This window comes from Ammospiza caudacuta, chromosome 3 (genome assembly GCF_027887145.1).
Source record: "Ammospiza caudacuta isolate bAmmCau1 chromosome 3, bAmmCau1.pri, whole genome shotgun sequence".
NCBI classification, from domain to species: domain Eukaryota; kingdom Metazoa; phylum Chordata; class Aves; order Passeriformes; family Passerellidae; genus Ammospiza; species Ammospiza caudacuta.
This window is the reverse complement of record NC_080595.1, coordinates 41,096,958-41,124,260: the sequence shown is the minus strand read 5'-3', so window position 1 is coordinate 41,124,260 and position 27,303 is coordinate 41,096,958. Positions and strand designations below refer to the sequence as shown.

Here is a 27,303-nt window from a genome sequence, read left to right as displayed (position 1 = left end):
TATTTAAATTCCAGTGGACAAACTTTATATTCTAAGTCTTTTCAACACCTGTATTGTTTAGAAGAGGTCTGTAGTGTCTGCACAACTTCACCTGTGATCTCTTGAATAATGTGTGTTGTTGAGAATATCAACTTGGTACTGGTTATTTGTTTATTGAGGTAAAATGTCAAAAAGAAAATAAGTTTATTTTTCCTAAAAAGACAGCTTGAAATATTATATTAATGAAATTCTGGATTTATTCCACCGACTGAAGGTTTGTATTCATTCTTTTTATGCTCTGTGCAAGTGAGCAAAGATCTCTCATGTTATTTTGCATTAAAAAGAGTTGTTGGATAGCAGACTATATAATAGAATAGAATATTTTGCTTAAGGGCAAAATATTTGTGGGTTAGATTTTTCCAACAAGCAAATTTGGCATTTTAGTCTTTCTTTCCAGGTTAGCTCTTCAGATTTCTGTGCTGTGAAGTGCAAAATGATGCACTCACACTCATTTCCCATGTTTGCTTGTGGTAGGAATTGTGAGACTAAATTTCCGATACCACTTCAGAAGGAGGAGTTACCTGTTGTAACTAAATAAAAATAAGTTTATTTGAGAGAAGGATTTGCAATTCATGATGTCAAACTTGACCTACACTTCCAATAAGTGTGTTTAGTTTATACTGCCTTTAAATGCATAAATACCACTGTGCAATTATTTTAAATGGTGCTGTTTTTATAATTCTTTCATCAAGCACTTTTACCAACACATTTGAATTCATTTGAATTGTAGTCACTGTATCTGCTGACTCTTTTTTTATATTTTTCAGTTCCAAAACCAATAGCTTTGGCTTTTGGAAAACTCAAGAGAAAGAGGTTAATGTATTTGATAGGAAGAGCTCTTTAGAAATATACATATGCATTTTATGTGTGTATGTGAGCATATCTATATAAAGATCTTAAAATGTTTAGACATATATATAGTCACAGTGTTGCATATTAAGAAAGTGTAATCCCCATTGATTTAACTATATATTTCACTATTGGCATGGATAATTTTATTTGCAGTTGAGCAGTGTGTGTTCCTGGAAAGATGAGAAATGTTCAATTGCCATTGGTTGTAACTCCTTTTTGTCATATACACATCCTCCTTTGGTCTCTAAGCCTTAATAAAAATAAAATTCAAATTCCACTGATTCTTCTGAACAGTCTGAATATATAACATGCACAGTTATCTCCAGAACACTCTTTAATAGAAATCAAACCCCATAACGAGATGTACTGCAGGAAGCTGCATAACACACTGAAGGGCACTGGCCTAACACTGTTTTTTGAAATCTTACCCTGAATTTTAGTACATTAAGGAGGTACTTTCAAGTGCAAAAATTAAAATGTTGCATATAGCTTTATTGGAATATGGCCTTATCCCTTAAAGCCAGATTTGCATTGAAGATGTGACATAGCAAATACTTACAGTGTTGGTGGCTGAGAAAAACAATGGTAGCAATCTCAGCCATATTCAAATGTTCTTAAAGGATCTGACACCTTTGGAGCTGTCTGGTAGACTGTACATTGGAAAAATAAAATAAAAAATTAATACTCTTATTTTTAGTTTTACAAAAAGTTATTTCTTTAAACTCTATAAGTACTTTTGAGCTTATGCTTCTGTCAGTCAACAAAAATGCGAAGGAGTAACATCTTCAGCTAGAGCATGGTCGTGGGAATAGGAAATAAATCTTTAAAAAGACTGGTTGTTGCAATCAATACCCAGGTAGTTTAGGTGGCAGGTATAATTGACATAAATGATTTTTTGTTTTATATTGAGTTTTGGTAATTCCTTTGCTTCCTGCCTGTGAAGGTATTGGTTGAAGCAGTCCGCTGGGAGCGTGTCTACTGTACATACAACCTCTGTGACTGATATGGATGTAATGGGGTTTTTTTCTTGTTTCATAGATCTTGCAGTCACTCCCCTGACCAAGGGCTCAACAAGCACATTCAGGCTTCTTATGAAAAACAGCTCTGCCAGCTGAATGGCAGGAAGCTTATGAGCTTGTTTGCCAGACTTCTCGGGGTGTATAAACCAGTTGCTGCAGCTCTAAAAATGATATGACTGGTGCAGTAGTGATTTTCTGCACTGAAGGTGGATGCTGACAGGAGTTATGTACTGCAGATATTTTAGTGAACTCTGAAAAGACCGTGCTGTAATACAACACTCCCAGATAGAGAATTCTGTGGTTCTGATTTCTTCTAGTGTGTGATTTCCTCTCCATCATAATCTTCTGTAGAATTGTATTTGTGGGAAACCAGTCTGTATGACTGCACTTTACCTTGTAACAAAGAATTGTTTTTCCTTGTTTAATTTAATATATTTTGGCTCCAGAGCATACCTCAGTTTCCTGCATTTATTTATGTGTTGGGGAAGTGCACGAGGGGCACAGAAAATGCGTGTGCCCTGTGCCTGTGAAGGTTAGGACTGAACTTAAAATCTGTTTTGCCAGGCAGCAACTACTTGGACAGCTGCCTAGCTGGGTTTCTTTTGATTCTAAATGCTCTGTCATTTCTAATGCTGCCAAGGGGAAGCACATGTGTTTTATGTATTGGTCACTAACTGTTCCATGAGGTGGTTAAAAATACCACACTGGAGTATTAATAGTTTTTCTCTGAAAATAGTAAATGCTTCCTGTAATTGTAGAATAAGCCTCTTGCTGTCATTCTAGTATAAACATGTCATGAGAAATCCTCTCTTAAAAACATCTTTTGCTCTTGTTCAGTGTTTGTCAGGTTCAACTCCAGCCATGGCTTCCCCGTGGAGGTTGGTCCAGATTCCAGCATCCTCCAGCTGAAGGAGGCAGTTGCCCAGCGACAGGGAGTTCCAGCTGACCAGCTGCGGGTGATTTTTGCAGGGAGGGAGCTCAGCAATGACTTGACACTGCAGGTAAGAATCCCTTGGTAGCTTCTCGCCTGGACTGCTGCCAGCTACACTGCCTCTGCCTCTAATGCTGCCAATCTGATGTTCATGCCTGAGATCTAATAAAATAAATAGTGCCTGGGGATTCCTTGAACTTTACTCCACACTGCTTCATTAATTCTGACCTTCTTAATTATGCATTAAAACAGCAAGCAGGAAGGGTAGGGAAAGAGAGAGAATGAGAGAGAGCACAAGAGAGAGCTGTGCCTGGTGAATAAATGTTTACTGACTACAGAAGCAAGCCATGCACAATTTCTGTATCTGTTCAATTTCTATCTTACTTATTCCATTTGAATCTTAATGAAGAAGGATGTGAATAAATTGCTCTAAATCAGGCTGCACAGTCATCACATTTTATAGGATTTGTAACCCAATTGTGACCCCTGGAGGATAGCTACACGGCTGCTGCTGCGCTGTGTGCTGCTGTGCCTGCACAGGTGTGTGATGCTGGAGGGGTGGTTCCAGATCAGGAAGCCCACAAAAGTGTTCTCCAAACCACTGAACTCATAAATGTGTGAAGCTAAAAGAGGAGCAGGGAGCACGGAAGAGCAGCTATAAGTAGGTATCTGAATTTCAGCTCCTGAAGGTTAGCGACCCGTTCTCTTCAGAAATGCTTCTTTCTGTTCATCTGTAGTGAGCACTATGAAGCACTGAAAGATAGGTTCAAGTTGCTCTTTGCTACTGCTACCAGTTCAGTTGCAGTTGCTTTATAAATAATTTTGTTTACCCTGTGTGTGCATTTGGCAGTTCATACTCCAATAGCCAGGGTTTAGCATAAGATCACATATTTAAGGCAATTGGGAAACCTAACTGCCCTTTCAGCATAGTGCAAATACTGATTTAATCAAATTCCCATCCTTCTACAGTGGTATCAAAGAGCTGCAGATACAACCTGCAGTAATGCAGATGATTGCATAAATGTTCCCTCACGTGCAGAAATATCCAGGTTAATTTGTGTTCATGTTTCAGACATATTGTTGTACTCAAAATGGCTGCTAAGTCTGAGTACAGAAAGTCACTATGGTATTGATGACCTATCACTGTTTCTCCTTGGGTATGGTATTTGTTGCTTTGCAAAGGGCTTTAGGGAATTCCAGCACACAAAGGAAGGTGTAGAAATGTGAATTGCTGCCAGTCTCCAGTGCATCAGCTGTGAATAGTGTTGATGCATACCTGCAGTGTGCTCCACCTACATGTGAAAACATATATATAAAAGTGTAAGAATGAAAAAAGTCATGTGAATTGTAGAAGCTGTCAGTTGCCAGTTGCTAGATTGGAGTGTCTGTGTTGCTCTGTCAGAAGCTTCTGAACCACTTTGCTTTTCCTGGCAAGCTGCAGGTGTTGGTATTACTGCCATTTTGTGACAGCATGAAACACAGATTTTCAGCCCAGTTTGACACTTGCAACCAAGTTTGTTGTTGGCTACAGCATATAGTCTGTTGCCAGGGTAAATTAAAAATGGTGTTCTGGATATATAGACCTCCTGATCATGTAATTTTCTTGCTTTGTCATAATTATCATGTCCAGTCAAGACTTCCTATTATTTAGTAAACTGGATCTAGATTCATTGCTTAGACTCTTGGTTTCTAAATCAGATAGGAAATTCAAAAGCTGTTTCAGATGGTACAATTTATACTTCTGTGTCTAGGTGTCCTAAATATTGCACTGAATGATATCATCAGTATGTATCAACTTCACTTTTATTCTAGATATTTGAATGCATTCTACTTTGCTGCTGTGTTTCTTTTTTTTTTTTTTTTCTTTTAATTGTGTATATTTATTTATCTTGGAAACTTGTCAACACAAGAAGAAGAATTGAATATTTAAAGTGTTTGGATTCCTGTGGTAAGCTGTCTGGGTTTTTTGCAGAAGCTAATAACAACTTGCATGCTAGTGAAATACTAACTGCTGGCATTTATGGTGCATCTGTAGTTTCAGAATTAACATCAAATATGAGCAAAATAACTAACTCTAGTTTTCTAGATCTGTGGATTTGGATGCAAAATAAGAAAAAATCTGCTCAGCTGATGCTTTACATTATTTCCATTTACAATAGCTTAGAATTTTTGGTAAAATAATTTTGTCCTTCTGTTTTTTGTAAATTACTTTTGAACTTATTTGCCCAAGGTATTGTGGAAGAATCTAGAGGTCAGGAAAAAGAACTGATGGTATCGCAGAAAATGAGATTATAGAGGACATGCAAAAAGCTGCAGTAATTGCAGGAGTATGGGGTAGGGATATAGGAAATACTTCAGGACAGCAAACTTTACTGGTTTCACAGCTCACAGAACAACTAGATTTGGCTTGACAGCTACCTTAAAATCTCAGGCAGCTGATACAAAACATAACTGAGAATGTGAAAGCTATGTTTGTTTTCCTGTTTGGAGAGAAGAAAAATCATTCCTGGTAGCTGAGACTTGTAAAAAATAAATGAAGCTGAAATATACAAATGTTAAAGAGAAATTATTATTAGAAATAAGGTGCCAAGTCGAGATCTTAAATAAGTAATTTAATATCAACAACAGCAGTAAAAATTTGTAGGAGGGATAAAAGTGAAATATGTGTGGAGGCATTTAATTTGGTACCACAGATATGTGATTTTTCCTTGAAAAAAGAAAAGAAGATGAGACACTGATTCCTCTGTACACAGGGGAGATCAGTATCTGAGCTAGTGACGAAGGGACAAGTAGTGAAATTAGAGCCATGGTAAGCAAAGATTGGTAATGACTGGATGAAGAATGAGATCTGTAAATTTGAATCTCATAAGAAGGAATTAGAGCAATAAGCTGATTCCTAAAAGCCTAGCAAACAGTGTCACTTAAGTGTGCTAAACATTCCAAAGAATGATGAAGAGCTCCCTGCTGATGACAGTTCACTTTGGAATGAGAAGTAATTAATTAATATAGACCCAAAAATATTCTTTCAGAAGATTATCATGGGTATGGGAGAATAGTGGAAAGATCTTCCTGTAGCAATCCTAGGATGGAAAGAAGAACAGAACCATGACAGGGTCACCAATGGAATAAACATGAGGTAGCTGCATATCAGGGACCTTGAAGTGTCCTAACAGGAGGTGACTGCTTATAGTGTTGTCATTGCCCTAGAGAATGGCAAAATTAGTTAACAAAGCTTCTGGCAGTAAAGTCTGTAGTATGTATTGATAAACACTTCTGCTCAGTATAAGCAATTTTAAAGTTACTACTGATAATAGCAGTAGTATTGTACTAGTACAGACTTCCCCTTTCTTGGAGAGCTCAGAGTGCCCTTGTGTGATGGAGTTCTTTGCTAATAGCTTGCAGGAGAGATTCCCTTCCTTGCAGACCTGATAGTGTAAATGAATAAAGCAGACAAATGATGTGATGGGAATCAGTAGCTTAGCTTGTCCTCAGTCAGGAGGAAAACAGGGATAGAATTAAGTCTTGTTTCCCAATTCTGTACCATTTTTTTTTGACAGTGTTTCCTCTATAAAGTAAAGCTAGAAAATACTGTTTTTTGGAACAGAAAAAGACTAAGCCTGTGTTAAGTACAGGACTTGTTAGTTTTGTGCTAACAACTGTGCTCCCCTGAGACAGCTTCTGAGTCAGTCTTAGCTTGACTGCAGCACAGGCTTGAGACTTGGAGCATAATTTGGGTTTGACTGCATCCATCCATATAGGTGCTTGCCTAAAATAATTTATACAATAATTCAAAAAACAACAAAGCACGACTAGAAGTTGTTGTTAAATTCTGTGAGCTCATAAACATAACTGAAAATGAGTAAAAAGGAATGGCACAACTGCAGTAGTAACATAAATGCACAACATCTTTGCAGAGGAGGGAAAAGAGAAGTGATGGGGAGAAATGGTGCTGTCTTTTAGCAGGAACAGGTACTCGAACAATGGAATATTGCATTTCATTGAAGAGGACCTTGTGTACAAAAATCTATGGCAACCTTCTTGCTCTCTAAGCACAGCCCAGTACAACAGAGCTTCCAGCAGTTTTTATATTGCCTTGTAACATTTTAATGAGGGTTCAAAGAAGAAACCATGTGACACAGTGCAAAATGTGTCTCTAACCAGGAAAAAAAGCCCAAGTGTAATTACAAAGTACTGAATGCTAAGATTAGATCGGGTCTTTTGACATAGTTACGGTTTTGTGCTACAGTTTCACATATAGGATACCAAATCCCTCACAGAAACAACTGCGATACTCAGCAGTTTTGTGGGTTACAGAATACTGTTGAGCCAACATTTGCATACCTAAATGCTGTTTGTAGAGAATTGCCCATAGACTGACTAAATCAATCATCATATGTGAAATTCAAAGAGGAAAAAGAATTTTATGTTTGTGCATGTTTAAATCAGTATTTTTGGTCAATATTTGATTGAGCTGTGTGTTTTCTTTTTTCTTGTAAATTTGGAAGAAGTGTGTGTTGTAATTCTTCAAAACAGGAAAAGCAAACTGAGGTTTATGATGGTAACAAGGAAATCTAGCGATGCTATGTTTGTGCTGCAAGGTAATGTGGATTTGGCAAAAAGAGAGAGTGGCAGTACTGTTCATTCAAGGTTCTTTTGATGGCTGTAGAATCTCTGTGACAACAGAGATGTGTTGAATAAATGTTTCCAAGACTTGTGTTGGGCCTGATGGTATTACACACTCACAATGCATGTGGAAAGTACCACAGAGCCATATTAATTGTAATATTAAATCGGCTAGCTCAGGCCTCCAGATTTTCCATATTGTTACTTTCCAAAGTATTTTCTGTATTTCAACATTCCTAAGAATGTTGAAAAGCTCCCTGCTGATTACAGGTCACTTTTGAATGAGAAGCAGTAATATAGACCCAAAAATAGGACTTCTTTCAGAAGGTTGTTGTGTGTATGGAATAGTAGAAAGATCTTCCTGTAAAATTAAAAAAAGGATATATTGCTCATTAATTTTTCTGCCAGATCAAGACCAAATTGCATTTATAGATGAGACCTTCAATCCCAGAAATGTATTTCCATTCTACTTTTAAATGCACTTCTATTCTTTTTATGCTAAGTTTTTCCTGAATTTAGAAGACTATGAAAAATATTTAACTATATCTAAATGAGGGGTAAATTCTCTTAAAGTAGTTTGAAAATTTCAAAAAGTGAATGAGGTGTTTGTGTTGGGGGCTACAGATTCTAATATGGCCTTGAAGTTTTCTGGGTCCTTCTGGATTCTTCTGACATTTCTTAATGTGTTTTTGTTGGCCTGCTGATGATTCATTAATGGGACAGGATTTTCTTTGCAAACTTTCTTCAGTGTGCACTCAGTACAAATGTGGTCTTAATTTCTAAATGTATCTAGGTTTTGGTACCTAGATGAATTCAGTGTTGTCTGCTGAGTCTGGTTCAAGGGTGCCTGGAATAGAGGGGATGATGCCAGTGTTCTTATAGGAGTCTTACAGACTCATAATATTTCTGTATGACCTACGCTGCTCTTTTAGAATCATTTCCAAATTTCTAAGTATGAGTTTATTTTGTTTTTTCCTTTGCTGACAGTTTAAGTTTGACTCTATTGAACTAATTTTTATTCCATGGATGTTTCTTATTACTTTATGTGCAAACATGCTCAGACAACAGATTAATTTTACTTAAAATTAATTTCTCTTAGGCTGTTGAAATTCACTGTATTAAGTGAATTTTGTGAAATATATTTTGAAAGAGCAGTTGCTTTGTGTGGGTCTGATAGAGAAACTGAAATACTGCTTGCAAGAAATACATTATGCTGATAAGAAACTCCTCTGGCAAAACACTCTAGTTCTTTTCAGGACATATATAACATTTCAGAACGAAATTATCTTGAAAATTGCCCCAACCTTTTGTTTTCCACCTACATACTTGCATTAGGCAGACATTTGTTGAGTCTTTCCCCTTGTCATGAGTATAACTCAATTCATATGTTTACAATGCTGTCCATTTTATCATTTGGATCCATATTTATGTTGCAGGAGAGAAAATATGTAAGCAAAAACTTTAAAAAACAATGGTTGTTAAAGTGTTGGCAGTGAGTAATAACTTTTATGAGTCTCTAAATCATGACAGTAAAAGAAAGGTCAGCCCACATCTTTCATTCATCACCTTTCTAAATTGCTTTGGTGAAAAAATGTTTAGCATTCAGAACATCATTACCAAAAACTGTAGTTCAATAAGCAGAAGGTGAAGGATGGTAGGGATATTTTCTGCCTTCTTCCTTCCTTTCCCTCAAAGGGAAGACATGGTATTAATTGTTCTACTAGCCTACGTTTATCAGGAAATATTGATAGAGACTATGTACTTTATAATTCAGAACTGAAATAGAACAATAATTTGCAAATATTTGTGTTGTCTCAAAAAAGAAGCAAAAATTAGGATTTGATTAACACTTTACATAGTGAAATTACTGGATAATCAAATGGGAAATTGTGGCAGAGTATCTGTGAATTCTTTTTTAACATTGAAAATGTCTCAGGAAAATAAAATTGTGAAGGAAGAATGGAAGGTATTGGAAATTTTGTTTAAATAGCAGGTAGCATGCCAAATATACCTCCTCGATATTGGGGGTGTAGTTCCTTGCATTATTTCTTTGCTTTTGTTTTCATTTTACTTATCTAAATCTTTACAGCTTTAATTCTCTGAAATGTCATCTGCAATACATTTGTATTTGTAATTATCAAGGTCACTCAGCTATTTAATAAACCATTCTGGGTTTCCCTATTTTCCTGTTATTTTTCAAGCTTTTTCACTAATTGTAGTTGAAAATGTTGGAGGGAAACTTGAATGATTCATATGTGGTTATAGTTTTTATCACAGATGAACCTCAGCACTCTGGGGGATGCAGAATTATTCCTGTGAGGCATGGCTTTTATGGGTGATGGGATAAAAAATAAAAAAAAACAGAGTTGCATTATGACAGAAAAGGCCCAATGAAAGTAAATAAAATTGATCATCCTAAGGAAAATAACACCAGTACAGGCTCAAAGAGAAAGAAGACAATTTTAGGAGTTATTGAAGCAAAAGTACGTATGTAATTCCTTATGTATCCTTGAAGCAACACTCAATGCATTCACAATTCCTAGAAGCTTTCTTTCTTATGCACTCTAAAAGCCTGTTGAAGAAATGAAAGTAAAGTGTTTAAAAAAAAAATCTGTAATAATGAATACAGTAGAGCAATGCAATTTTGCCTCCTCATTTAGACTAAATGGAGAAGCAAAAGTACCTGTTCCTCAAATGAATAATTTTCCTCATATACAGACCTCAGGTTGTTATTTCATTTTTTTCAGGTAAAACATTGGCTCCTTTGTTTTAGTCAAAATTATACCACTGATCTTCCATGAGCCAGTATTCTTCCTCTCATTTTCTCTCCTTCTTATTTATTCTCTCACCCTTTTTCTCTCTCCCTTTTTCTCTTACAAAATCCTTACTGTCCTGGGGAAGCTTCTCAGCTAGTGTAAATGATATACCTTCCATCCACAGAGGTTATGGGTGTGATTCTCATTCCTGTGGAGTCCAGTTTTCAGTGCTGTTCCTGATAGAATTGATCAGTGTTTTCTTTACTTGTATTGCTTTTCTTATTATTAGTTTCCCACAATTCAAGCCACTTTTCTTGCTTCCATTTCTGCTTTCCCCAATCAGTTCCAGGACTTGGAAACCCTGTTCCCACCCAACATTTGTTTCCCATTACTCCAGCTTAGGGAAATTTTTCCTGTCTTACTCAGCCTAAGAGATAATGGGAGGGAATGACAAACCAAAGTTGCCTTCTGGATCTACTCTGTCTGCCAGTGAGTGGAAATTTCCTTTTACCCATGGTTTCTGTCTTTTATTGGGTGATATGCTTCTGTACCTGGTGATCTCCTTGCTTCCTGATCTCCTTGTACGATACCAAGATATCTGTGTGCTAATGTATAAAAGGTCATCACCTTATTTTAGGTAATTTTGAAAAGGTGTGTAAATGTTAGAAGATTTTGAGTGATGAGGTTGCACTTCTCATGAAGAGATGTAAAAAAACCCCCAATCTTCTAGTTTTATATAGAATTAATACCAAAAAAAGAGATACCAATAATGAAACATCTTTAAACTGCAAAAAACATTTCTAATACAGTTTTTCCCTATTAACTGTTTGACATAAAACAGTAGGATGGAAGCATATAAAAGTTTTATTGTAATATATTTGGTATGCGTGATATACCAGAGCTCTGACTTCATGATTTGTTTCTTATGCAGCTCATCCCAAATTATCCTATAAAGTATTTTTACTGTGCTACCTTGCCATCTTTAACATAGTAATCTATTCATTTGTGTCTTTTAAGATACGGAGCAAGTTGTGTGTACAAAACAAATAAATGTATGCAAGTATGTTTAAAGAAAGAAAATAGTAGCTGCTCACCTCTTTAACCAATATCATATAACCTTTATTCCTGCCTTATTTTCATTGCCCTAGGTGGTAGTTTTGGGTCTTTGTTTACTATTTATCTTGCAGCAGTGTGTTTAGTACTACAGTTTAAGCACATTTAATTTAAAGTGTCAGAGCTTTAGGAAAGGAAGAAACAATCCAATTTTAAAGCATCTTAATGTTTCTGCTACCAGAATCTTATAGCAAAAATGTCTCAGACACCATAAATGGCAATAAATAAGTTAAAATGACCAATTGAATATATATCATTCAAAACAGTATTCTTTATGAAAGTGTCTCCTCTTCTTCCCCTGCTAAATAGTGAAAACTGCAGTGCCTTTTTTCTGAATGTACTATGTTTAGCTTTATAATACTAGTTTAATTTTTGTCTGTTTCACTAAGTAGTAGTGGAAACTTCTGTTAGTTTTCTAAAAATAATTTTATCAATTTTTTGTGCTATGAAAAATAAAGGAAGTGAGCAAGTGGTGCAACAACACAGCACAGTAACGGTAACAAAGGGAAGAAACGATACATGAAAAAATATATACCATGCTGAGTATCAGAAGTCTAGAAGAATAGTGGGAATTTCAGATAAAAATGTTTCAGGTAGACCTAAACAGTTTGACAAAGAAGGTTATGCTTGTTTATATGGTATTTACTAAATGTGGTTGTGATTAGATGAGCAGCCAAAGAAAAAAATATTATTTGGCAGGGCTCATGAAGTACCTGAGTACTTTGTTCTACCAGGCAGGAACGCAAGAGATAAGATTAAGGGTGAGATATACTACAGATGACTGCAGAAGCATGGAAACTCAAGGAATTGAATTGCAAAAATATATGAATTGACAGCAACCACCAGCAAGCCCATTATCTAAAGCAAAGCAAACAAAACCAAACAGTAAATTTTCAATGTGTTAATATCATTTGCAGTGTGAGGCCATTTGTGGAGGATACAAAGAAGTGCATTTAAGGTATAACACGTAAAATAGTAGAGATGAAAATGTTATCACTTCTAAAAGAGGTGTGATTACATTACATGGTAGACCCACTTAGTGGGTCATCAGAATCATGTGATTCTTTAAGCCTATCATCAGATAAGATTAAACACTTTTGCTTTGCAAAATCATAACTTTTTAAAAAATTAAAAAGACTAGAAATTTTTTCAGTACATTTTTAAAGAGATGAAAATAAAAATCCACGTTGAAGAGCAGTAATCCATGCAGGTCTATTGTCTGGGAAACCAATTTAGGAAATACTCCAGCTCATTTACCTGACTTGAGCTATGCAGTGAACGCATTGCCTACAACAATAAGGTGAAAAAAAATATTAAACTTGCTTAGCATACTTAATATTTATTACCATTTTTATTGAAGGCGGATACTAGGAATTTTTATCCTATAATCCATCAAGGCAACTGAGGAGTTACGTAGGGCTGAAGTGCCTGCAATTCTAAGTATGTTATAGGAAACAAGCTCTGGGGAGGATGAACCAATAGCCATTGATTTTTTTTTTTTTTTTTTAATATTTTCAACCACAAATGTTGGCCATATAAGCACTGTTCAGCCAAGTAAGCATTTAGCCTAATTATGAATTAGAGCTATGAATTCTGATTTCAGAAGAGCAGAGAAACTGGCTGCAGCAGCACATAGCAGCATTAGTACCTACACTGTATGCTTGCAATGATTTGTGCACTTGCTTTTCAGAGGTCCATTCTGTAAATGCCGTCCTTTATCACTGCAGAGGTAATAAAAACAGCATCCCCAGAAGTGCTCATTTCCGATGGAATTCAATGCTGATCTCATCTATTTAAGTGAATGTAAATGAAAGCTCTCTCTCCTGTTTCTCTGAAAGATTGATGCATTTCTGACTCATGAGCAATGCTCAGTGTCAGTCTCCAGAAACAAATGGAGGAAGATTGACACAGAATGGCTTCATGCCTCAAGAAGCCAAAGGATTTTAATCTCCTTGTATCTCTGGGTGTATATGTGTCAGTCATAAAGCAATCTTTGAATTACTTATCTCCTGACATAATTCAAATCTCTCAAAAATGCTAATTTCCTATTAAAAAGAAGGATTGGCTTTGCAAGGCCCCAGTGGGCTATAGTAAATATTGACAAAATTTCTATCAATAAATAAATGAAACATTAAACCAGAGAGTTTGTTTTGTTCACATTTATGGAAACTTCCATATGTTCTGTTCTTTCACTGCATTAGAGACGTGCTGCTTCCATTGTAATGTAATTTAGTGTGATGTGTATTTATACTTTAAACTAAAAATTGAATTTTTCTAGCAGCAAAGAACTGTAACAGCCCTGGAGGATTTACACCAGCTCACTAGTTAGGCCACAACCTGCTGTTTTAAAATTATGCTGTACTGGAGGCAATTAGTCAACACCAGGGTTTTTAGTGCTGCTTACATAAGAGAAGTTGCATTAGAGTCCAAAAAAAAGAGTATTTGAGAAGGAAATCACCATCCTAAAGTGAAAGAAAGACAAGGTTTGCTTTGGAGGCTTGTTTTGTGATTGCCCACTTTGAAATCTTTTTGTGGTAGGTTTGTTTGGTCCCTTTTGAAATTGTCAGGATGCCAATGCCTTTTAAAAAGATACATACTAGGGACATGAGAGGTCCTGTTGCTGAAGAATTGTATGTCATCTCTTGCCTTCATTACATTACAGGAAGGAGCTGAAATAGCTTTTCAATTCCCTTAGAACTCAGTAATCCTCATAGTTCTGTAACTTTTTGTTGGTTTTGCTTCCATTTTATTGAGGAAAATTTTTTAAAGACAAGATGACTTATTTGCATATGTTAGCTGGAAGCTTTCTGCAAGAGTCAGAAAAAACTTGTGGCATTCACTCGTTTCTGATAGAAATATTTTCATGCTAATTATTTTTGTCCATTTTTCATTGTATTAGTAATTTATATTCATGTGATTTGATCATATTGGAGTGCATTAATTAATGCAAATTAATTTGCAGCCACTCCTTCTGGAATGTGGACTGCTGATTTTGAGATGAAAGAGGTGCTACAACCTGCTGCTATGAGTCCAGGTGTGTTACAGTGCCACCTGCCAATATTGCTGCTTTCAAATTTACTCTTATGCAGACAATGTGAGAGGTCCTTTTCAGTTCTTCTTGTGTAGTCAAGGTACACTGACTCTGTAAGAAGTACTCTTTCTGCACACCCTGCTTTATTCACTTCTTATTCGAACTTCTTGTTTGGGTTTTTTTTGTTGTTTTCATTTGCGTTTGCTCTAGTCAAGATTTTCTCCAATGCAGAGTTCAGGTTGATGATCTGATGTCACACAGACCTTTCATCAGACTTCCTATCCCAGGGCTGAAAATGTATGAGTCAAACTTGCAATCCTTTTCATCAAACTTCCATTTAAACTTCTGGGCTTTGATGTTTTTGTTACTTCTGTGCTTTACATCTTTTTCAATTTCTGCACTTTTATGTAAGAAAGGTCAAAAGCTGCATGTAAAGGAATGTTCACATTTTGAACAGAGTGCAGAAGCTCGAGCTGTGCTATGTTCTTCCCTCCTGCCTAGAGCAGTCTTCCTTTCAGTTCACTGGGAAGATGTGCATTTTGTTATGCAATATGTGGCTGGTTAATGCATAAAGCTTGCTCCCAGTTAATTTTCTGTTGCTGTTGGTTTGGAAACAACAGAACTGGAAAGCAAAGGCATATGTTAATGATGAACACGTACATTAGGATGCCCATAAGGTTACTCTGCATTACCAGTGGAGTTGGACTAGGTCCCCAAAGGTTCTTTCCAACCTTAACAATTCTGTGATTGCTTGATATTGGTTTAAAATATTCTGGTTCTAAAGACTTTTTATATATTACAGGTTCTGATAATAGAAAGCCTAGTCGTTTCAATTTCTTTTCATGCTTCAGAAACTAATGGTGTTCAAAATCCAGATGAACAGAAACAACCTGAAGCCATTAGGTAAGGATTTGCATTGCTTTAGATTGGAAGCAATCATTTCCCCATCCTTTCATTTTATGCTGGTTTTCAATTGCTAACAGTTTTCAAGACAAGACATGGAATCAAGCTGTAGAATATAATATCCTGGCTTTTTCTAGGGTTTGCCACATAACTGAACACCAAATGAACACAATCTCTGTATTTTCCAGGCAAAAGTAATGTGGAATTAATCTGGGAACAGCTATATTTGCTCAACTATTTCTTTAAAATATGATTTTAACAGAAAAGAGCAATTGTTCAAAATAAGTGTATTCAGACAGGGAATTATTTAGGAATATCTGGAATTCAAAGTGCTTAACACCTGAGACATGAGGCAGTTCGTGCTCCTGTCGTACCAAAACAGCAGCAGAAAGTCATCATGTTACAGTGGCTCTTCCTTTCCATGCTGTGGAAAGCCTTGGAACCTCTAAGAGATACATCTTCTGGAGATAATTTTTGCTAGATGTGCAGGAGGAAGAAACCTCAAAGCATACCCAGATTTACCTCTTCTTTTTTTTTTGATAGGCTGGTTGTCTTGCAATGTGAGCTAATGGCTGACAGTAGTATATTTTCCCTCTTAACTACAACCATAAAATTTAAAATAAATTTTAATTTAATGAATTTTAAATAACTTTAAATAGAATTGAACTGACAAAAATGTGTGCTAATTTAGCTTGAGACGACTTTTTTTGTCTCAAATAAGACTCAATTAATTGACAGTTTCTGGATGTAAAAAGTGTCTTTTTAGCCAATTTCAGGGTATTACAGGCTAATACTGTTTTAGCATATTTTGCTACAAATTTCTAATGCACAAGAACTGGGATTTGGTAAATGCTGAGAAAAGACTAGTTCAGAAAATAGTGAAATTTATGAACTGTAAATGCGATTGGTATGCCTCTGTAATAAACAAACAAATTTATAATTTGTTGCTGCATGTTTGTTGCCAATTCTTTCCTAAACTAATGAACATCAGCTGAATTTCTGGCATCAGTAACTTGTTTCATAATCCAACCACCCTCCATGCAAAGACACTATTCAGTACTCATGCTACTTTGTCTTCATTTTCTGCATGTGATGTGTTACTGCTCACTTAGTTACTAGTTCATTGAACTTAATGATTTCAAACAAATATTGTCTCACCTCCATCTTGGCAGATACCTAATTTGCACAATTTCTGTTACTTCTGCCTGTGTTGGAAATGTTGGGTGACTTTTTCCTCAATTTGTAGACAAGAGGAAATATAAAGAACATGCAGACCTTAGGAAGCTTTTGAAGGCCCTATTAAATCATCAGGATAACTGCAACAGCTATAGTAATATTGTGTTCTGTTGCAAAATACATACAAGAGGTTTTATCTGGATGTTATCTGAAAAGATAAAGGTGTGTCATTCCTTGTGAAAACTTTGCTATTTCTCTTCAGGTTAGATAACAGGGACCTTCATGTCAAAATATTGAAGTGTCTTTTTGAAAACAGCTGAAAAGTCCTGCTTATCCTTTATGAGAATATTCAGGGTTTTTTTTTTATAAATATCTCACAGTCACTGAACACATCTGGCATTTTCTCCATTGGGTATTTCTCTGCAGAAAGAAAAAATGTCATATTTTTTAAGTTCTGCTACTATACTTGGGCTGTTAAGTATTTCAGAAAAAGAAACATGTACTTAGATATTAATTTATATTTGGATATGAATGGAAGTCAATGGAATTTAATAGGTTTTGCACATACTGCTGCCACATGCTACACAGATAGTCCTCTTCCATTACAAAGAAGTGTTGTTTTGTTTGCTTGTCTCACTTTTGAGGTGGTTGAAGCATAACTATAACATCTTAATTTAAAATAATAATGTGGGAACTTGACTTGCTATTAGTATATTTGGTAGATTTTTTTTTCTGAGTAGAGAGACTCAGGCAGTATTATCAAAATATGAATCTTAGAGCAAGCTACCAAAGCTCAGGATCTGAGGGAAGGACCAAACTAAGACTTGAATTTAAAGTGATGTGGAGGATGGAAGAAAATTGGAATCCATGCTCCTTTCTGTGATCCTATTCAGTCCCTTTGTTAAATCCAGGGGAAAAAGGGTGGAAAAAAATAAAGAAATCCAATGCTGCACCATTTTTTGAGGGTCATGGTAGCTATCTGCTTGCTTCGTCCATGTCTGGGGCATATAGTGATCACTCTTAAAATTTGCCCTCTGCTAATTAAAAATAAAGAAATATTTTATGTTGAAATTCATTAATGGAAAGCATTTTCTTTTCCAATATTAAAGTCTAACTTCCTAAGTAACTTCTCAGAGCTTGTTCTCTTTTCAATCAATAGAAAAAAGACAGCAATCAAAAAAAATATTCTCAGGCATCAATCCCCAGGCCCCGCAAGATAAAACATGAGCTAAAATTTTAGTAAACTAACATGTCCTCTTGTTCTTTTAAGTAGGCTAAGTAAGTAAAAGAGTTAAATATATATTAAAATGATTTATTTTAAAATACTGGCGGCTCTTTGACCCACTTCTAGTGTGTTTGCTCTTCAGCCTTTCCACACTGAGCTCTGGTCTCTGGAGCTCATGTTGCTTCTTTTCTGTGGACCTCATTCTCCAGGCTTGCTTTGGCAGATGTTTTCATTCTCTGCTGTCTCTTTTCCAACCTCAACCTGGTCAATCAACACTTGCTGTTCTTATCTCCTCACTGTTCTGGTCCCTGCAGTTTGTAGATGTCTGACCAATATTTTATCAGTTTTACCATGTCACAATGAATGTGTTTATACTCTGTAATTATGAAATTGCTTACTTTTTTGATTCAGAGTATACTATCCCTCATTAAGCAATCATTATTAAGTACACATATTTTTTTAAGTGCTAAATGTCTTTCTGTACCAGTCTTGGCTATTGTTTGTATGGCATTATGTGGTTATTTAGTCTGTGATTTCTAATAGCAGGCTTTAACTCTGATTAGTATCAATTATTTCTTCATTATTAGCAAATGTCAGGAAATAGAAACATTCCTTAGTGTTTCCAAATAAAACACATTCTAATGCATGCAAAAACACTATTATCCAAAGCATTTACAATTTCCAAATATATTTTAAGCAAAATATCTTTTGATGATATATCTGGTTATTTTCATTATGAGTTTCCATACCATGCAAGATTCTGCTGTTACACATGGAAGACATGCATTATCACTCGGGCTGGCACACACTTGGTGTCTTGCTGATTCCAAGGACTAGCACTCCTTGTTTACAGTGTGACTCCAATTTGCAGTGGATGTCACTTGGCATCTTCATGTGGTGAGAGCATAGAGCAACATTCTGCTTTTTCCAGAGCACTTAGGGCTCTCTCAATGCACAAACAGCTTCAGACTGTCTACGGCCACCAGCTGAGTATCCATGTTAGGTGAGGGGGTAAAGGCAACTGTATCCTGTACCTGAGGTACCACAGTTAGGAGGTCCAGGAATGCTGCCAATGGATAAACTTCAGCTTCAGAAACAGCAGAGGAAGAAACAGCCTCTGGAAAATTGCCAGCATGCTTTGCAGACTATTCCGATTTGAATTATCCCATGTTTTGGATTAGTGCTGAACACAGGGTTATAGAGATGTTTTTGTTGTGCTGAGCAGGGCTTAAACAGAGCCAAAGCCTTCTCTGCTTTTCTGCCACACTGGTGATGAAGTTGAGGGTGCCTGGGAGGTTGGGAGAAGACACAGCCAGGATGGGTGACCCGAACCCGCCAAAGGGATATTCCTCACCACAGGGCATCATGCTCAGCAAAACAAGGGGGGAGGAGAAGGTGAAGGTGAAGGACATTTGGAGCGATTGCTATTTCCAAGCAGCCATTCCAGTGAAGCAGGCTCTCATGAGAAAATTCTTGGAAAGATGCAGGGATCAGGATAGCTGATAGATTCTGTGTAAGCCCTGCTCAGCAATAAAAAAAAACATCTCTGTATTAACCCTGTGTTTTGCACAAATCCAAAACACAGGACAACTCAAATGGAGTAGTCTGGAAAATAGGCTGGCAACTTTCCAGCTGTATCTACACACCATGTATACATGATGAATTTATTATTTTTTAAGACTAAGCTCCATTAAGGATTTGGTTGGAGGCTCCTCTTCTGTGCATTTCTTCACTCCCCTGGTAGTAAAGGATGCAGTTCTGCTGTAGTACATTAATCTAGTCCTTACATCCTTCATGTACCTGCTGTTTGAATCTATTGTCATGGTCTCTAGCAGGATAGGAGGAGAAAGCCTTTGCTCCTAGGTGATCTTTCAAATACTTCCAGCCCTGCTGCCTTTCCTCTTTTGTTTTTCAGCACAGGGTCTCTATAACAGTCTCCTTTAGAGCCTCAGAGTGTTACTTAAATTTCATTTAAGTTTGGAAATTAACTGCTGGTTTATTTGTTTTCCTAAGATGTTATTTAAGGTACAAGAAAAGCTCTCTTTTCATTCATTGACAGAAGAATCCTTTCTGAAAGACTTCTGTTCTCATCTCTAATTCAAGAATACTTTACCCATGTGTGATAGTTTCCTGTCTAGGTGTTCAAAAAATAGTTGTAAAGCTACAAAAATTGTTCTGTTTGTGGCTACCATACCTCTTTGTGTGGCCTTCTAGCAGAAGGGGGATTATTTTATTCAGAGAAGCATTTTCCCTAGAGCTGCAGAGCTAGTACTGGGATCTTTACACTCAGGGGAGTCTAAAGCAGAGAAAGGTTGCAGCATACCCTGCCCTTTTTATTTCAATGAAAACTGGGCACAGAGGGCAGACTCAGCAAGGTTAAAAGAAAGTTTTAACCTGCAAGGTTAAAGGAAAGTATGTACAGAGTAAATAAAAATGCAATAAAAAAAAAAATACACACACACACACTATAAGTGATAAACCAACCTTCCTTTATTCTTTTTCTCAGTTCAGAAAACAGTGTGACCCTAAACCACTTCACCTTAAAGGCAGCCCAATTCTTTTCATGCTTCTTAAATGTTCACATTTAACAAAGTAGGGTTTTGTTGTCTATGGTGGATTGTTTAAGAGAGGAGAGCTTGAAATTATGGAGTCTGTTATTCTCATGGAGTGGTTTTTCACTCAAATGAGAAGCATCAAAGTATTTCATATTCTAAATTGTATTTTACTATTAATATTTGAGTAATTTCAGCATCCAAAGTAAATAAATTGTAATTTCCAGGGAAAGAATGAACAGGTCAAAAGGACTCTCTACTGTTGGAAAAAAAAAAGGTATCAATGGATTTTGAGCAGCTTCCAAGGGAACCCATCTCTTTGAGAAACAAAAAAAATCTCAATACAATCCAACTGTTTATTCTTTGCAGGTCATCTCTTTAGCAGAAGCAAAGGAAGTAGGATTTTTTTTTTTCCATGATAAGTGTCTGTTCATACAGCTACAAAACATGAAATCTTAGAGTTCAGGAGAAAAAGAAAAGGTTTGCTCATGGGGTATTCTCATTTTCATCAATAAGATATTTTGATATATGGGCTGCCTTGATGAAAGCTGCTCACTTGAGAACTTGTTTTCAGTTATGAAAATAAAATTAGATTGTTTCTGATTTTACAGTGCTATAAACGCATACATTTTGTAAAAACTTTTTTACTCTCCCAGAACTGAATTTTGCACATCAAATTCTTGACTCCACTGTGGAGAGATTAACTTTGAGACGTTCTTATACTGGTAAATGTAAAATTTTTATCAGATTGCTGCATGAAAAAATAATCAATTGGAGTAAATTTTTAGTGATACTATGTTGTGGACAATGTAATGGAGTTAGCAGAACAGAAACAATTAAGTATAGATCTGACAACAATGAAGCTTTAGGTAGCAAGACATTCCTGTAGCAGATGTATTCACCTGTCACTTGTTAACTGCTTGGGTGCTGCAAGTGGGTCTGCAAGAACATGGAGCTGTATTTTAAGGTTCCATGTGAGGCTGATCTCACCAGAGCCAAGAACATGTTCAGACCTCTGCAAGAATAATTTCAAGACTTTACAGATCTTTTCAGTCAGATGAAATTATATGTTAAATTAAATTGCTAAGGCATTTTTTGGTTTGGTTTGGATTTCTTAGGTGCAGATTGCTTTTGAACTGTTGTTTTAACTTTGGTCTCCAAGTTTATGTGATACAGCTTCTTTCCCTTACCTTTCCTTGGACCTGTTGTGCTTCTTACTTTAGCCTTTTTCAGTAAACGTATATTTGATGCTGCATTACATTTTCTGTATAAATGCTTGTTGCATTGTCCTAAAGCCCTTGTTCATACGTGGAACTTTGAAAGAAAACATTTTCTCTGTTTGATCACTGTCTGAAGTGGTTTCAGACTGGCCTGTTCCGGGAAAGGTAGAGGAAGGACTTTTTAAGCACAAAAAAGAACCTTGCATCTAAATCATGGGAATACAGCAATGATGAAATCTTTATCTCTCAGAAGCAGTATTTTTTTGGACTCCCTTATACCATGCCTTCTGCAAGATTGAGGAAGATTATGCAGTGTGGGTTCCTTACGTTCATCTAGAGGTTGTTTTTTTAAATATTATTCATCTCTTTCAGACTGTTGGAAGAGTCAGCTGCAGTTTGTAAGGTCCTATAAATCAGACTAAGACTGCTATTGAAAAACTGAAATTTTTCAATAGCAGTCTTTGTCTGATTTATAGGACCTTGGTGTTAGGAGAGAGGTTTAGAAGAAGTTTTTCAAAACACGTGATTTTTTTAATTTTTATTTATTTAGAACACATTTTGTCCTTTGTATTTTTTTATTTACTGTTGGCATTTATTATTCCATTGAATTACTTTGGGCCTGAAAGGCAGGAAAGTATTTTGTCCTCTATCTAGGGGTAGAGAAATAGAAAAGCCTCAGAAATCACTGTTCCTGATAATTGGCTTCACCTGCTGTTCCCTGTGTGAAGACAACAAAGGCAGGTCCATTCCAGAACTGTAAAGCTTGTGGAAAGCAATACAATTTACAAGAATCACACCACCTGATCCCTCCAAAAGATGTTTCTGTAACAACATGTGCGGTGCAGTTGCAAGAAGTTCCTTGCTGTTGCCTCACTAGATCTCTTTTCAGCCTCTGTCTGCACTAGCTGTGGCTTTTGCTTTCTGTACTTCACCTAGGTGTTACATGTCCAAGTGCTGATAACCCCATGATCCTTGTCAGACTGTGTGCAGGATGTTTCAGGAATGTCCAGCCAGAGCCCTCCTCCTGCTACAGACAAGGCAATGATGCTTCTGGCTCAATCATGTAGGCTTGGGAACAAACACACTAAATCAAATGGTGAATGCTCTGCACATTTGTTTTGAGCTTTTAATTTGTATCAATCTTCAGCTGAAACATCTGCTATAATGAACTTGACATTTGCACTAATGACAGCATCATTTTACTTCATGTCCTGCATTAAATTTGCTTCCCATAGAGTTATCCTTTTTCAAAGAGGAGTGTGAATTTGTTACTTGTGTTTTCAGAAACAGCGAAAGAACCAGCCTGGTAACTGTGTGGCTGATAAATGGTGTTGGGGCTGGACACTGGGAAATGGAAGGGGAAGCAACAGGGCAGGCTGAGCAGAAATATTCCAGATTTGGTGCTGACAGGATAAATGTGTGAATCCAGGGAGCAGCAGTGTGTGGAAGCAATTAATGAAGACTGAATCCAGTCTCCAGTGCTTCAGATGGATATTTTTTTTTTTTTAATGAGGCTTAGAAGATGGGACAATTAATTTTAAAAAATAAGTAGAATGACTGTGACATAGGATGTTTCATATAATTTGGTTCTATTTCTAGTAAAAAAGCCAGCTATTTGTTTAGAAATTCCTGCTGTCTTTGTAGAGACCGTTGGAAAACTTCCTTCAGAGCAACCAGCCAGAAAGAAAAGAAACAGTTTAGTAATATGGGAAACAGAACTGATATAATCACATAATTATATCTTTAGCTACTTGATGCATACTTATTCTTAAGCATTTTTTGTTTGTAGCAGAACCTGTGAGATCAAAAGTATCCACTGCAAGAGAAAAAAGAAAAAAAAAAATCTCGGTTACTGAGTTCTGTTCTCTATCTGAACGGAAATGTTTGGATTCAGCACTCTGTATTACAACAGAACAGTGAAGATTTGTTTTCCAAGTGAGAACCTTTTTATTTACATTTTCATGATTTTATAATATGATAGTGCAGTTAATAACAACATGATGCATCATAGCAAAGTAATGAGACAAAAGGAACTACCCCTCTGATGTGACATCAGGTATATGGCTTTCAATTCAGTGGAGATTTGTAAATTGTGGAAAACATTGGACTCACTTCTGTGCATAAACAAGCAAATACTGTGTTAAAAACTCATTTATTCTGAAATAACAAATTTAGCCTGGATTGTTTTAGCTATAGCTGATTTTTGCTAATAAAAGCATGAAAATATGAACTAAATATAGCCTCAATTTTCCAGATGACTGACTATGCCATAGGGCTGGAGCTTGTGACATTAGTGTGTCTCTTGGGTCAGTTTCTAGTTCTTTTTCAGTTACATCTTTTATGTACGTATATTTTTGTAAAACTAATGACAGTAAAACCCCAGTTCATCTTAGAAAGACATCCACTCACTTTTTACAAAAGGATAGATATTTTCCCCTTTCAGATTTTTCTAAACTTGAAGAATAATCAGCACATTTTATTGTGTACCAACTTTCTGTTTTGGTCTTCATTATCGTATACAGCAGCTTCTGCAAATTATCTTGGAAGGGTTAAGGTCACAAATAATAATGTTGAAGGTTTGTGAAATGTTTTCAAATATCTAAATTACAGTGATGACTTTGTGAAGCACGTTCAACCATGTAGATATTAACAACTCCTGCTATTTTTTATTATCACATTGATGCTGGTCGTACATAAATCATCCCCTTATTGCTGTATTATTCCTTCAAATCTGTGTTTTTATATAATTCAAGTTTTATTCAGATGTGTGTCAAAAGAATGTAACTTTGTTGCAAAGTCAAGCACCTGCAAGTGCAAAACGCCATTTTTATGGCTGTTGGTGCAATATTAATTCAGCTCCTTTCTGCATTAAGCTGGGGGACTGAGTGATGTCCTGGGGAAAAAACAGTATCCAAGGAGTAATTAAAATTATACCACAATGTGTAGACATGTGTAGCAAAGAGAGAATTAAATTTACACTGTCAACTCGATAAGTCTGGCATTTCTCAGCTTTCAAGAGCTTGACTTCAGAACCCCAGTGTGCTTGTGAGGTTTGCTATTGTGGGAAATTCCTAATTTCCTTTTGGAAAGCTGTGATAGACTGGACTACTGAAAATCTCTTGCCTGACAGTGTCACTCAGAGACATTTTGGAGACTTGAGTTCTTAAACTAAGCAGTTGCTCCCCCCTGAGCTACCAGACTCTCCATGTATTAGTTTGCTGCTAATGCCGAAGGGGGAGAGAGTCTATTGATACAGATTTCTTATTGACTAATCAGACTCTAGCCTAGTTTCCAGAGGTATGGATTTCTGTGTGTTGGAGGGCTGGAGTAAGTGCTGAGTTATCACCAGCTGAAAATGGGATCATCTAACTGGCAGGCTTAATTAGGTTGTATCTCCACTTACATAATACGTGGCAGGAATATTTTTAATGCAGAATCCAATAAATGCAAAACACAGAGAAGTCAAATTCTGTTCTGTAGTATAAAGGAGCTTAAATACAGTTTTAGGCACAAAATGAAGAAACACATTGCACTCAGCTGAGGGGAAAAAAGAAATATGTAAAGAGTGCATAGTGACACTGGGATTTGGATGAGTAGGTCAGTTTTTTGCCAAAATTCATTTGAGTTTCATGTTCCTTCTAAAATTTGGCACCTAATCTGAAAAACTCATTCCCTACTTGTGTGCTATAATTTTTTCTTCATAAGCTTCATAATACCAAGAGTAGTCACTTGCTGGTTTATAAGTTAAGGAAACTAACAAAGGACAACATTTCTGTCTGCATAATGAGCAACTCAGTAGCATTTCTGTTTCTTGGTCATTTGGTATTACTGTAGTTACTTTTTTCTGAAGTCAAAAATAATACATTAAGTTGGAGGCACCAGGAATTGTGTCACTGAGGAAAAGTATGAGTTCTGTATCAGAATTAACAGTCCATACATTTACATTCACATGAAAAATTGAGACATTTATTTCTCTCTTAGAGGAAAACAGAGAGCTATTTGCTTCATAAACACCAGGGAAGCATACTGGAGTTGTTGCATGATCCAGATATTTCAGGAGGCTGATTAGCAATAGGTAAAAATATTGAATAAACATCTCTGTTGTAATTTTCCCTTACAAATCCTCATGCTGCCTTCACTTGGCCCCAAGTTTTCTTTTGAATTGTCTTTTTAAATTCTCTTCTCATTTTGTAGGTTTTTTTTATCCCATAACTAACCCATAAAATAATGGATTAATAGACATGCACTGAGGCTTGCTCTGCTTTTAGGAAGTTGCATGGACAGCTGTGTAGCTCAAGAAGTGAATAAAAGCACAAGTGATCCAGTAGTGTGATAAAATCTTGATGCATACATGGGTCTAGGGGTAGAAGAGAAAATCTTTCTTTTATTGATATTTCATTCAGAGAATTGTTTCAATGCTATATCATTAGGAGTACTTTCACCAGCATATACACTCCTGGGTATTTACTATAATGCTGTAAAGAATTATTTATCGATGTTGACAAAGACAAAATTGTCTCTTCCATTTACTTGAGGTCTGAACAACAGACTTCTTTTAAAAGAAATTTGAGACATTCAGAAGTAAATATGAGAAAACTCCCCTCTTTTTACAGTACAAATTCTACAAAGCAGTTTCCATATGCATGCAAACCTATCATTAAACACTCTTGCCTCCAACTGGGATTCACTGCTTCCAATGTGGGCTTCTCCACTAAAAAGTTAGTTTTGTTTGAAATGTGCTACAATATTTTCATGTTTCCTTTTTCTTTTGGTAATTCAAACTGAGGTGGATTTTGCTGCTAATATTAAGTGTAAGAGGATTAAAAGCAGGGCCTGAATCTGAATCTTCCTTTATACTTGACTGAGCTGTGGAAAGGATCATGAACTGCTATGTTAAAACTTCAGGTATTGATTGTGAACTCTCCCAGCACAGCTCAGAGGCAGCAGGCTGGGACCTGCACCCAAGCACAGGCTCTGATTCAGGGGCTGTGTGAGAACCTGGGCTTCCAGGATGGACTGTGGATGGATCTCACACCTGAAATGTCATTCATGGCTGAAGAAACCTTTCCCTACAAACAAATCATCAAAACTAGTATGGTTCTACAGTTAATGTAACAAATTAACGTCTTTTGATGAAATACATAGCTGGAAAATGCCTGGTCAGCCCTGTATAGACTCTGTTTTCTTGTTTATGATGTTATAATTTTGCAACTTACATTGTCCTACATGTATTCTTTAACCAGCCTAAGCATTTAATGAATCTGGATGATATTATTTACTTTAGGCATATATATATATATATATATATATATGACAATAGATCTTGCCTTTCACTCCATCTTTCAAAAAACAGTAATTAGTTTACAGCAGCATCAGAAGCCATTGTGAATTTAGATCCTGAAATGTAAAACTGAGATTAAAAATACATGTACTATAACTGTGGTTTTCTGTTTTTTTCTTCCAGTGATTTTCATTATAAATCAATTAGTTTTTTCTGTTTCAGAACACATTTGCAATTTAATTTTTTTCAGCTATCAAGCATTAAACACTTGATTAGCTTAAAACTAAGAGGATTCAAAAAAAATTTTTCATGCATGGTTTTCAGCTTCAAGTAAGATATAATAGAATAAAATAGATGTTAATTAAGTACCTCTGGTGCTGTCTTAGGCTATGCAGGAAGAAAATTAGAAGGGCCAAAACCCAAGTAGTAGTTAATCTGGCTTCTGCATGAAAGAAAATGAAAATGTTTCTGTGTCAGCAACAAAAGGAGGCTGAAAGAGAATCTCCATGACAAAGGATGAGGAAAAGGCTGAGGTACTTCAGGCCTTTGCCTCAGTCTTGGACAGTAAGATCATCTGTTCTC

General features: G+C 36.2%; 1 protein-coding gene across 1 annotated transcript in view; it reads left to right on the top strand.

Moving 5' to 3' along the window:
• Positions 1 to 2,417: 2,417 nt before the first annotated feature.
• Positions 2,418 to 27,303, top strand: part of PRKN (parkin RBR E3 ubiquitin protein ligase) — a 554,180-nt gene continuing 529,294 nt past the window's right edge. Inside the window, exons 1-2 of the mRNA XM_058801467.1 lie at positions 2,418 to 2,442; positions 2,748 to 2,911. Of these exons, the coding sequence (XP_058657450.1) occupies positions 2,418 to 2,442; positions 2,748 to 2,911 (189 nt within the window). The remainder of the gene's footprint in view (positions 2,443 to 2,747; positions 2,912 to 27,303) is intronic.